This window comes from Harpia harpyja, chromosome 3 (assembly GCF_026419915.1).
Source record: "Harpia harpyja isolate bHarHar1 chromosome 3, bHarHar1 primary haplotype, whole genome shotgun sequence".
Classification (NCBI taxonomy): domain Eukaryota; kingdom Metazoa; phylum Chordata; class Aves; order Accipitriformes; family Accipitridae; genus Harpia; species Harpia harpyja.
Window position 1 is genome coordinate 77919621 of NC_068942.1, and position 13576 is coordinate 77933196.

The 13576-nt window shown below is 50.0% G+C and overlaps 1 protein-coding gene across 1 annotated transcript; it reads left to right on the forward strand.

Moving 5' to 3' along the window:
- Positions 1 to 557: 557 nt before the first annotated feature.
- On the forward strand, positions 558 to 12735 carry CCDC198 (coiled-coil domain containing 198). Its single transcript, XM_052783765.1, has 6 exons — positions 558 to 869; positions 4035 to 4111; positions 8144 to 8230; positions 8904 to 9002; positions 9431 to 9596; positions 12000 to 12735. The coding sequence occupies exons 1-6, from the start codon at positions 671 to 673 to the stop codon at positions 12245 to 12247; spliced, it is 876 nt and encodes a 291-aa protein (XP_052639725.1). The 5' UTR covers positions 558 to 670; the 3' UTR covers positions 12248 to 12735.
- Positions 12736 to 13576: the final 841 nt, after the last annotated feature.

A 13576-nucleotide genomic window follows, 5' to 3' on the forward strand; every position in this document is an offset into this window, starting at 1 on the left:
ACCGTGCCCTCTGAACCCCCTCATACACCTTGGGAATGGATGGAAAAGTACAGATCCTGCTGCATTTGGCCCAAATCCTGCAGCACCTCCAAAACTGCAGAATATACTCACTTTGGCTGATGTTTTCAGGTGGTTTTGTGCTAAAGCTGCATTTTTCCCCCAGCCAGCAGGAGCAAGGGCAGAGGATGCTCCTTGGCCGGCCCCTGTCCCCAGGCTGCTTCTCCCAGGCAGGGTGGGAGACCCTTTAACCCTTCTGGTGCTCCGAGGATTGAATTTCCTTCCAAAAACTGAAGATTTAGCAAAAGAGCTGCTTGTAGAAATCCCTCCACATCAGCCAACAGCCAGCTGAGGTGGTGCTCCTGCTTGAAAAATCACTTGTAGGTAAAAAAACAAAACTTCCCTGGGGCTTGGCGCTGGCTCCCCAAGCCGCTTTCCACTTCTCCGTCAGCAGCAGCCGCCTCTTGTCCCCGCAGGGGAATGGCCAGGGCCGGGTCAATATTTAACCGAGCAGGGAAGGAAGCGTGGGAACATTGGTGGGAGCCAGCCCCGGCCTCGGCGGCTGGCAGGGAGCTCCTCGGGAACCGCCGTCGCTTGCAAAGGTCCCTCCATGTTCAGGGAGGATGGTGCATGAGGGGTTTTCCTTCTCCTTTCAAAGCCACTGCTCTGCAAAATGGGTCTGAGCTCTTCCAAAGCACACCCCAAGGTGACCAAGGTGGCACCGATGCGTGCCAGGGAGGACCTGCCTGCTCTCACCACCCCGTACCAGCTCCCCGGCGTGCATCCGCCGGCCACAGCAGAATGGGGAAAATCCACGTTTTATGCGGAACTTCCACCTCTCCGGGAGACCTGGTATGGGAGAGCCTCTGCAGGTAAGGGGGTCATTAACAAATTAGTTCTAAGCACAGGGCAGAGACCCACGGGGCAACAGCTGGGGCTGCGGGTTTGGTTGCTGCAGTGTGGGGTGGGTGTAGGTGTGTGCCATTCTGTGTCAGTACCTTTTTGCCATTTCCAGGACATTTTAGCTTTGGGAAAACTCATTTCCTGCCCCCAGCCTGTTTTGGAAAGCGTGTTGGTCACCAGAGCCCAGATCCCAGGCTCCTTACTCCCATCAGTCATCCCCCTGGGAACAGCCCCGCTCCCCAACATCGACCTGGCAGGCAACGACACCAGCCTGCATCCCAGCAAGCCCTCGTGCAGCAGCCCCGTAACTCCCAGTTATACACCCATTCTGCTCACCTGCCACCACTGGGCATATCGATATCATTAGCTAAATTAGCATTAGATTTTGGGTAACGTGCTCAGCAGGTAAAACTCAGCATTAAAATAAATTATAGCCATGTCTCGCACGGGGCTAATTTTATAAGCCGAGAGGCAGAGGAAGGCAAATAGCGTAGCTATGTTTTTCTACAAGTGGCACCGTGCAGCCTCTCCCACAGCCTTTCACAGCGGGGATTAAACTCCATCCATACCCAAACCCTTCCCGGAGGCGAGGAAGGATGTTTGCACCCATCTGAAAGTGGATGCATAGCTCTACAAAAAGTTGGATGGCGACAAACGGCTTCCCACAGCCACGCCAGGTGAGCGTTGGGGGAAATCCCCATGAACACCAACATGGTTTGAGAAAGGGCAATGCAGAAGAAGGAGGTTCTGCAGCCCTAGCACCCTTCTCCCCTCTTCTGTTTCCAAAAATGAATTTCTGACACATGCCGAGCAGCGTTAAGCACCGCTGCTTCACCGGGAGCTGGATATTTCCTTTAGGATCATCCACTGAGAGGCATCAGGAAACAGTGAAAGCAAATAAACCTCTGGCATGATAGCAGTGATGTTCCCAGAGCTGGAGGTCTTGGGGAGAATACAGATCAGGTTTGGCTGTACAACAGGGGGTTTCAAGTACTTAGTGACAGCAAGAACAACCAAATATTCCTGTTCTGGAAAATTATCATCACTGGGCATTTAACAAGTGCTTCTAAGAAATGTGCACTTTTATAAAAAACTTTAAAAACCCCCTTAATAAATGTCATTTTCCATTACTTTTCATTTTCAGAAATAAAAAGAGTATGCTCAAGAGTACTTGAGCGACGTATTAACTTGAGCTGCTGTCTAAATAAGCAAAGCCTCCAAGAGAATAGGTTTTATTTGGTTTATGAGGGTTCATCTTGGCTTGTGTTAAATCCCGCTTCCTCCAGTGGGGAGAATCTGCTGCTACTAAAGTGCAAGGGTGAAAAATAAAAGTCACGAGAATGACTTTGGCTGGAGCCCGTGCTCCCTCGGTGATGGGTGTGTGGTGGGACGATGATCCCTCCCTGCCAGCATCACGCGGGTGTGCCAGGGACCGTTCCTGCCCCAGGACCGAGCAGGTTTGGGGCCAGCGAGCACTCGGCTCTCAGTTCTCTATCTGTAGAGGATAAGGGCAAACCTCCTACAAGACACATGCATGGATGGGATGAGAGGGAATAATTTAAATATATTAAAAAAAACAAACAAAAAACCCCCAACTCATAAGGGAGAAATAACTTCCCCAAAGCCATACACCTTGCCAGAACAAGCTTCTCCTAAGTCCAAGCCCCAGCCCTTGCCTGTGCCAGGTCCCACGTTCCCAGCACCGTGAGCCACCTCCTTACATTTTACTTCACCCTTCAAAATTCTTTATGCGCTAATTCATCCTGCAGATTGAGAGGCAATAACTTAATAACCTCCCTTTTGCTATTACAAGTTGCTATTTCAGCCTGTGTTCCCCAGCAGCTGAAGTCTGTCTCCGGAGGAACCTCCCGTGCTGGAAATTTTCACTTCAGGCGCCCATTCCTGCACGTGCTTCGCTGCAGCTTCGCAGCAGTTAATCATTGCCAGTGCTCAGCAAGCCCAGCAATCATTTATCCGATGGAGTCACCATCTCCTCCCAAACCCCAGCGCCCACCCTCCCTCCATCACCTTCTCTCCCTCTTGGAGAAGAGCCCTGCCTTGGCAATCTTCCATGGGGCTCATTTAAAGGGACCACTGAAGTCTCCCATAAGGTGACCTCCAAATTATTATTCCTCTTTTTAATATAACTATTAAATTTGGCATCAACTATAATGTAGTTCCTGCACTTTATCCCCAAATCTCCTCTCCCGCAGCCACCTCGGGGCTCCCACCACGTGGGAGCAGGAGCTGCTCAGCAACACCTCGCTCAGCTCCGTGTATAAAATGGCATTTGAATGCGCCAAGACAGTTTTTTGGGGGGAACAGGTGGGATAAAGAAACTCTTTTGCAAAAGAAATACGTACTGCACATACGGGTATTTATTTGTGCAAAAGGCGGCAGTGTCCACCCGAGAGCACCAGCGCAGAACGGACCCGAGCTCAGATCACGTTCAGGCCCCAGCGAAAGCACAGCTTTAATAACTAACAGGGGACAGCTAGTGCGTAGCACGTTATTTCAGGCTGATTTCCAAAGATGTCGGTCTGTGATCGTACAGATTATCGGACCGTAACCCACTGACTTCTGAACCCATTGGCTGGCTGTAGCCCAGCTCTGCCGAGGTCAGTAAAAGCATCAGAGATATTTGTCAGTTCCACCAAAAAATAACAATAATAAAGTCTCAGGGACTGAGCAGCAAGAAAAGACCCAAACTGCTGCCTGCTCCCCACTTTAAAAGGGCAGGCAGCGAGGAAGCAGCAAAAGTCACAGGTTTCTTGGCCAGCTGATGGTCACCGGCCATGGGAGGAGAAGAGGACCCTTGGTCACACGGGGGGGACCCAGGGACTCCACAGGAGACATGGAGGATGGCTATTGTCACATATAGGATGTATGGGGGGTTGTAGAGGGAAGTAGGAGAGGTATGCAGCAGACACAGTTGTTCAAAACCACAGGTACGTCCTCACTTCATTTCTGCAGCTAATAGAATAATTTATACCATGTGTTACGGTGGTACACCAAGAGAGACATTAGTAGGACATGCCAACCAAAAAATATGGCAGAAAACTATTGCTGAGTACAGCCTAGCAGTTGATGATCACCCAAAACTAACTCCATCCATTTCTTCTCTAATCTTTAAGGGCCACTTTCTTTCAATACCGGGCTGGAAAGGGGAGAAACCAGCATCATTAAACAGCACCCACCTCGAAGACCTCAAGTAAGACGAGTTTGAAAAGCTCCCTATGAGTTGCTCTGATTGACCCGTTGACGTGGGCTTTCTTGGGGACACGGGCATATGTCACAGCACCGCGGTGGGGGAAACAAATATCCTACACCAATGCAAGTAGGAGGTCCTATTTCTAGAAGATCATCCCTAGATGAGCTTTATCACCAGCCCAAGTTTGATACCTGGGGTAGAGCAGGTACGTTGACTGCAGAGAGGTTATTTTTGGTTCATTAACACAAAGGAGAGGACTTAATCTTTTAAGAACAGCCAAAGAGGGGCCAATGCAGCGAAGCCCTGCTTTTGCCCTCCTGCCTGTCTCCATGGGTCCGTGCCTCACTGGCCAGCCCTCGTGTGCTATGGAGACATCCAACGAGGACACATGTCCCAGCGCTGGCCCTGAGGCCACCTCTCCTGTGAGGACCCACTTTCCTTAGTGGTGTCTGGGTACCTGCAGCCAAATCTTAGTGCTCCCGTGGGGCTGATGTGGCCAAGACAGAGCCCTTTGCAGAAGGGATGCAACTTGCATCACGTGGGACTGGTTTTGGCTCTTCAGGTCAAGTATCTCATCAAGGTCTGGCATCAGCTTAGGGGCAGAGAGGCAGGTAAAGCAGGCAGACGTGCTTTGCAATAGGGGCTGGTGAAAGCACAGACCAATTATTTTGGGTTTTGAGAAATGCTGTGCACGCTGTGTACCTTCACCTTCTCCCCTCAATAGCTCTGTATATACATGTGCACACACACACACATCTATATATCTAGATATATTAAAAAAAATCCTCCCCAAACAAACATAAAACACCCTTGTTCACTCTTCCTCAACCTCCTTCCTTCCCCTTCCTGCACTTCCCAGATCTCTTCCCCTCCAAGCCCTGAAACCCATGACTCTGCCTGACCTGGCAATCAGGTTTTTCCCCACGCAAGAGTTATCGCAACACAAGTAAAGCTCAAAAAACTATATTTACATCCATATAATTTACTGCACAGAAGGAAAGGAAACACCACTAGTGTACCATGCTGCACAAGGGTTAAGAGTTACTATTTAATTTAAAAAAAAAAGAAAAAGCTGACAAGAATCCCTCCACATGCATTTTCTGTGCTGATAGTTTTCTGCACTGATGCTTTCATACAATAAAAAACCTGGTGAGGGTCAGGCCTTGGAGAGCCCCCATCACGTACGCACAGGCCTAAGCCGGAGCTGCATTGCCAAGGCTGTACAACTCTTGCCATAAATCAGGTTATTTAAAACCCCAACCCGGAGCAGCACGCTGCTTCCTCTGCTCCACCTGAATTTTCATTGCTTCTCCACACCCTCCCAAACCAGCCAGCAATACTTCCAACTTCCCATCTCTTACCTGCTCACCACGGAGGATGCAAAGCTGCCGGTGTTTGGCTGAGATTGAGTTCTCCCTCCTTCCCTGCGTGCCCACAGAGGGTCAGGGGTGGGCATCGGGGTCACCAGGCTCAGCTCTGCTCTGGATGCCCCAGAGCTGCATCTCCCCCACTTTGCTCCTCAGATCTTTCTCTTTTGGAGCCCTTGCTTGAGACTTTTGGGTGCATTTCTTCTCTGCTGCTTGGGTCAGGTCTGGGGACTCCAAAACTGAGAGCAAACAGGGCTCAGAGGAATAAAAACAGGCAGGGAAAGGGGACAACTTGACCAGACCCCTCCAAGCACAGGTGCAGCAGAGTGTTCTTGGGGAAGTGCTCAGCTGCTGGAAATAATCCCCCCCCCCCCCCATGCTCTCATTTAGGTAGGACTTTCAATTAGCAATTAAGGATCAATGTTGTACCTGCTGCTGAGACCCCTCTAAGAGAAAACCCAGCTGCACTGGGCACATCAGCAGCCTAATTAGGTGGCTGGAGAGAGTCCTCAGCAGTGGGTGGTTGGGGATAAACAGAGGCAAACACACTTCTTGGCTGTTTAACCCATGAAAAAGAAGTATTTGCCCGGACTGGCCATGTGCTTCTCTGTAGTGCTCCTACCCAGTGCTCCTGGGTCATCCCAGCACTGGGTGCAGCTTGGAGCAGCCCTGGGGCTGCCCTGGGTTACGCCAGCACCGAGCTGCCCCCTCAGCTGCCCGCACTGGTCATCTTCCTTCCCGGGCACCTATATAGCCCCTTGCCATTAAAATTCTTGGGTGAACATCTCATCCCCCTGCACTGCTCTCAGACTCCCCTGTTCCTCCCTGAGAGCATCTCCACTTTCCCAAAAATTCAGTGACAAACGCTCTGCACGTGTCCCACAACAGCAAACCCACTGAAGCAGGGCTGCTTTCCTCAAGCCTTCCTTGCTGTGATTAAGGTCTTTTTAATGTAATAAAGAACAGAAAAGGCACCAGACGGGGTCAGTTAAACCCCCTCCATGCCGGGCTGTGGCTCTGGCCGAGACTGGTGGCTTCAGAGAGCACAGGCAGCCACCAACTATTGAAGAATGTGACCCTGGATTTGGTGGGAGAATGAGGCAGCAGCACCTGGAATAAGCCCAGCTACATCCTGTGAATTTTCACATGGAATTACAGCCTCATTTAAAAATCTCCCACCAGCGTGTAATTTTTAGTCATTGATCTTATTTCCATTATGGCTGTATTTATGTATTATTAAAACACTGATAATACTCACTGCAGGACAATGACACTGTTAATCCTACCCTGTGCTTCTGCCATGGCTGTTAGGGAGTGTAAACCGCACCAGCAAAAGCCCTTTTCCCTGCAGGAATGTTTTCAAAGACAGCGGAGCAGGATGACGTGGCCTTCTCAAGGACTTTTAGAGGATTTCAGTCAGAGAGTATTTCCAGAGAAAAATCCTGTGAGGTTCACAGAGACGAAATTAAAGAGTAATTTTCCAGCCTGCGACACAACTTTAGCTGAAATCCTGAAACTTGGCTTCCCCACTGCGCCCAGCGAGATGAGCCGGTTGATGCAGGAGTTTATTTGCCTTCAGCCACCCCACGCTGGCTGCCTTGGTGGCATCTGGGAGTGATGCACAACCCGGACCGCAGTTTGTGGTGTCACATGCTGCCATCTAGTGCCATTTTTTAAGCTTTATCTTCAGTTTTGTGGGGTTTTTTTGATGCTAAGAGACAAGTGAACTTGGTGTTGGGGGCTGATGGGGAATTCCCCCTTTACGTGGCGCTGCTGACTTTTTTTCTCCTGTGTTTTTGCATTGATTTACAGGATGCTTCAAAAGTACAGTCAGGCTTTGGCAGCAGTTCAGTGCAGACAGTCAGAGACATATTGCCATTTATTCGACACTAGTTCATATTCAAGGAGTTAATGATGTCCCACATAAAGAGTAAACCAGGTCTTACTGATGATGTCCTTGATGATGCTCCCCTTAATTTTTATGGAAGCTGTACGGAGCTCCCATCTTGAAGGGGACATGACCCTGTATCATCTAGTACTTTGGCATGATTTAAGGAGGCAACTTAGCTCCTTAAGATAAAAATCCATGCTCAGAGCAGTCTGTAAAGCAAGTCTTTGCCCACTTCCATTAGCCACCAGGAAAGGCACTTTGTACCCCATGCAGTCCTGCAGAGAAAGGTTGAACTCAGGCCAACATAAAAGAGACTGGTTGGACAGAGGGAATGGTGCTCTGGGTCTCAGGTATCTGGGCTCTGCCCTTGGATGACCTACTAGGAGACATTACATTAAATTATGATACCTCTCCATGCTTCAGCTTCAACATGAAGCAATCTGGGCCGGGGGTTGTCTTCACTCTGGTCTTGGTTGGAGCTTTGGGCACTGTTGAGTCTCAAAGAGAAATACCTACAGGGATGAAACTAATGGCAAACTGGGGTTTTTGCTGCTTTGACTCTAATGCAGGAGATTCCCCCAGTTTTGTCCATTCCTGAAGCACCTAAGGGGATGTTCATCTCCCTGTGCATCTGCTAGAGATGCCAATCTCCTTCCTGTATCCCAAGCAGCTGGGCCAGAATTGGAGCTGGAAAAATGTCAAGGCAGTTTCATATCAGCTTTTATGATCGTGTGGAACAAGCAATGCTGAATATTATAAATATTGGACTTGTAGAGGCTTGAACCTGCTGGCCCTCCACAAGCAAACGCTCCTGCAAAGCCCTGGAGTCAGCAAGATGCGGTTGCAACCCCAAAAATGAAGGTAAGGGCATGGGTTGAGCTCTGTGAATGGGTCATTGCTGGCTGCAGGCTCTCACGGTTCGGGCACCCCGAAGAGCAGAAGTTGGTGTTTGTTTTACACCGGCTGCGCTCCTGTCCCTGGCTGAGCCCAGGAACTGGCTGAAACACCAGCGTGTGGGTGAAAGGATACAAAATAAGGGGAAAGTTTCTGAATCTCCAGCATGAGAGTTCCCTGGATGAGGCGGACCTGCTAAGCCAGGACCTTAAATATTTTTGAGGCTAAAGGTTTGAGGACCGTTTTTTTAAACGGCTGAGCAACTTGAGCACCCATCGCTTGCAGTCGGCAGGGAGAAGGCTGCGAGTGCTGTGTGCCGTAAACATCCCCTGCAACCCCTTTGGATCATGAGATTATCTTGGACAGCCGACTCAAAGCAGTAACACCTCGAGGGCCAGAAACATGTATACATTGTTTTAATGAAGATTTTTTTTCCGTCATGCCTCAGAGCTGTGAAATAAACTGCAAACGCATTGAAAACCTGTGATAAATTGCTGCAAGTTGGCTATGCAGGGAAAAACTCACTGCTTTTATCTGGGGAGTGCCCGAGGGGCCAGGTGTGGGTTTGCGAGCTGGTGGCTGTTCCTTTCTCTTTCAGAAAGTGCAGGTGTATTTATTTACATTTTTAAATACCTTGTAGACTCTGGAGAAGAGGGGGCAAAGCCTGAGACACCTCCCGGGCAGGCGGCAGCACTTGCACAAGCTGCAGATGCTGGACTTGACCCGCAGGCGCCGAGAGGTAACGCTGAGACGGATTTGGGGATAGGCTGGGGATTCGCCTCTCGGACAGGGGTTTGCCCATCCCTGGTGTTTCTCCCATGGACCAGGAGGCTTAAAGCCTGTTGCTGGGAATGTCAAATGAATCTTTCCCAGTGGCTCAGGCAGAGGAGAGGTGGGGAGCATCCCCAGGGCCCCTGTGATCAGTAATTACTTCTGATTTTTCCAACGCTTTGCCCTCATTTGGCCGTGGCTCATGAAGAAACCAAAACTCTCTGTCCGGGTCATGTTCTGTCACGTACCCAGTTTGGCGAATACCATTTGCCTGGCTTAAACTACTCGACTGCGTAATTATTTTCAGCGCCAACCCCCTAATGATATGCCGCGTCGAGCTGTTAAAACGTGTTCTCTCCTCTGCTGCTTCTGTTGACGACTCATTTGCAAACCCAGGCAGAGCTGAAGCGAAATCTCCCCAGGGAGGCAAAAATCAATAAAGAAAAAATCAAGGAATTCAGCCCAAAGAAAGTCCTTGACACTCTCCAGAGAGGTGGCAGCGCTGAAAGCCGAGACCTCGTCCCTGCTGAGCACAATCAGCGTTTTCATGGAGATGACCATGGTAAGTAGAATAATTTTCCAAGGAGATGTAAAACTCGCCAGCCTCTTAAGTGTCATCAGAGAAGTTTCCCTATGGAAGCTGCTTCCACTGCTCCATCTCCTGCTGTGGCACGGTGCAAGTTCAAAAGATGGAGGGGAGGAAAGCAGTGAGATGTGGTCGCAATGCAAAGCATTGGGATGCCTCAGAGCAGGACGTGGGTCTCTGGGTTGCTTCTCTGATAGCATCCAAACAGACCTGAGTGGATGTGAATTAAGAGCCATGGACTAGCCATAGGGGCATAAAACCAAAGTCCTCAGGGCCAGGCCCCTGCACGAGCAGGTTCCCACTGGTGGGACAGTCTCAGCTTGTCCCACGTGAGGACAGAGGATGTCCCCAGGGTCCCACATCCTTGGAGGGTCAGGGGGTCCATCAGGCAAAAGAGCCCCAGGAGGTGACCGTATAGACTGCTGCATAGGTGGACATACACGGGCTAAGGGAAACATCTGAAGCTCCACCAACATGACAGCCAAAGGGGTAAAGGAGAAAAAAAATGGAAACCGACTGCCTGAAGATCAACCTTTACACCAGGATTTGCCCCCCAGCCTCTGCCCTAGCACGGGACACCTCCTGCCCGGAGGTGCTCAGGTGGATGTAGGCTGTGACAGCATCCCAGTGGTCACTCTGGCAGGGTTGGCAGGCACCGATTAAAATGTGCCCTGCCAGCTTTCCTTCAAGCACAAGACACGAGTTACTCTGGCAGAGTCTCCGCCACAACACGCATCCTTTCTCAGGTGGGCAGCCGAAGCCAAGCCCCAGCCCCGCGCTAACCCAGCGATTGCCCCGTGCAGGCACGGAGCCGGTCCCTTCCTGGAGGGAGCAGAGGGCTGAACCGCGGGTAGCTGCAGGCATCGGTGGCTACACAACTGCGTGGTTCCCCGGCAAAATATACCAGGGCACACGGGCAACCGACCAGCTCAAATCTTCAGCTGGGGTCAAGCAGGGTGGGCTACAGAAGAGCTCTTCTACTGCACCGGGTTGGCTACATCTCAAATATTTCTGCTCTGGAGAAAGGAAGTGTGATGTTCCCCTGCAACAAAAGGGAAAGCTGGATGATTTGAGATCAGTGGTTATTTTCAGGGACCTTGTGAGACTGTTTTTTGGGAGAAGAGTCAGCCTCGTGTCTCCCCCTTGACACGCATGAAGGACTGACGGAGGGTACCCACGTACATTTTGGGGTGTTGAACCTTGCAGTAAGTCTTCCCTGGCAAAGCACCCTCGGGCACGTTGGGAAGCTGGAACCGGGCTCAGCAGGAGAAAGAAATGGAGAATGAGCTGCTTAAGCAACAGCTGCCAGAGATTTGCTCCTGGCTTCATCATTGCACGGTCCACCAATATGTTGCATTCATATGTATAGGGTAGCCTCTGGACTCCTGCCATCCTTAAATGACCATGGGGTAAACATTACAGTCACTGAGGTTACTCACTTTTTAGGACTAGTTTTATATGGAAACCACTTCCCACTGCCCAGAGCCAGCCAATTTCCCTTGCAGATTTGCATCCCTCTGGGTGATGTGTAATTAAGGTGAGATGTTCCCGGTTAGACAATTTCCAGCCGTGGTTCCGTGTTACTTTCAATGTCTGACGTGAAAACGCATCAGGTGAAATTCATGTCACGGTGACAAGATCTCAGCCTCTCTTGGGCACGTCTCCCTGCTGCAGCCCACGCCGTAGCGCAGGATGGAGCACGGCACGGTCTGCACGACTGCGATGCCAGCAACCGCTGAGCAGGGGCTTTCCATTCCCCCGCACGCCTCGAGGACGGGCGAGCAGCGGGAAGGGACGTAGCGTAAATCTGGAGGGCTGACCTGCGGTGCTTTGTATTTGCACCGGTTGATGTAGGCTGGGGGAGCAGCTGGGGGGGGTGGAGATGCCAGGGCACAGAAGGTGACCTCACTGTCCCTAACGAAGGGGAAATCGAAGCGAATCTCAGCCGCCACTTCGTACTGACGTCCCCGAGGCACGAGCTCTGTTCTGCTTTGCTTGCATGTGACAACCTTCGGCACAGGCTGGAAACATATCGCCGAGGGTAAAAATGCTTAAATGGGTGAAAAACTTCTCTGACAGTGAACTTTCACCAGGAGGAAGGAGAACAGACTTGGCTGCTCCTATTCCCTTGTGTTTCTTCACCTCAGCTCGGGGATAAAACCATATTGCCTCTTGCCAGACTCTGTAATTTCACTAAATATAACCCTGAATATATTATACCTTACCCTGCCCAGCCCTGAGCTTGGGGTCTGGTCTTAAAGGGATCTCTCAGGGTCGTCTTTACATGCCTCCAGCTGCCAATAGCCATTTCCAGCTAAACGCTAGGTGAATGGGCATGCAGCTCTGCAAAATTATGATTTATTTTTTTTTCCCCCCAAGGAAACACGTGGGGTGGAGGACTCTCCACACAGCACGATGGGGCTGAACTCTCTCCAGGCAGGAGCGGGAAGGTTGACCTGTGGTTCTGCAGGGAGCCACGGACGAGGGATCTGTTCTGGGACACCTCCAGCACAGGCTCCGACGAGTGGGAAAGGGAAGAGAAGAAGATTTACCGCAAACCTACGCTTGTGAGAACCAAGACGGAGAGAGTTTCTCTCTTCGATGACTTCTTTGATAGGGATTTCTAGTGGCACGGCTTGGGGTGAGAGGGATGTGCTGAAGAAAAAAGCCACAGCTCTGGTGGGGCTGAAACTCCCCCGGATAGATGGGCTGAGGGTGGAGACATGGTGTTGGCAGTAAATGGCATTTCTGGGAGTACGGGCTGGTGGAAAGGACAGCTGGAAATGAGGAGATCACTGACGTGGAGTGAATAATGACTGTCTGGGTTCTGCGGCTGAATCAAAATATCTGAGGAAAAAATGGCTTGGACTGAACAACAATGAAGTGGGGGTGGAGGGAGGAGGAGGAGGAGGCTGGCAAAAAAACCAAGCGGAAGCTGGAAAATATTCTGGGTTAACCCCAAATCTAAAGTTCCGGCTGCAATGAAATGTTTCGCTTGCCTTTGGGTTACTCAACCTTTCTGTTTAACTTGTTTTTAACCTTATATCCTTTTCTAAACCACAAAAACCCAGTTCAAAAGTGCAAGATAAAATTATTCATTTAGGAAATATTTAAAATAAATATTCCTGCATATCTAAAATTCCTTTTTGATGTTTTGGGGAATTTCCTCTCCTCCCCTGCCCTGGACACAGAAATACATATACTTTCTTCAGTACTAACCTCCAGTTTTATGGAAAATTTTCTGAAAAAGCTGCCTTTCATTCACTTGCCTTCTCTGTCCAGGGTTCAGTGCTGCACAGGGAACAGTGGAAGCTGAGGGATCTCCAGTATGTTCTGCAGACACTTACTCCAGTGGTGCTGGTCAAGGCTGCTGCATCCACCAAGCTGCCCTGTTGCAACCTGACATTTCCAAGTATATTGAAAAAGATGGTTATATGAAGGGTACCAGGTCTATCAGAGAGCCATGCGGTTTCCATCTCTCCTAAACTGTATTTTTTTCATAAAATTGTCTGCTTTTCCTTACAAAATTATTTGTTATCTGAGGGAACGTCACCCAGTTCTCCTGTCTCCTATCTGGTTGGTTTTGTAGGTCCGTAAAGGCCACTGCAGTACAGGTGCATCAGCTTTGTGGAACACAGTAAGTCAGTCAAGCACATATATAAAATAAAATTTCAGTTACACATCATGTAGCTATTTTAACATGACAAACTGGATATGTAGGGGACTGGTGCTACACAAGGGAGGGATAGAGCCCACCACCAGCCCTGGCAAGAAGACCTGCCTGATTCCCCGCATCAGTTTTGTCTCTGTTTGAAGTTGCAGAGCTGACAAAGGGCATTAACTCTTCCTCATACCTCCTGCTTATATCCCTCAGTTGCTTTCCACAGTCTCTTTAAAACTACCGGGGGGTAAAACATCTTCAAATCAGCTCGTTGCCACAGGGCAGAGACTCCAGG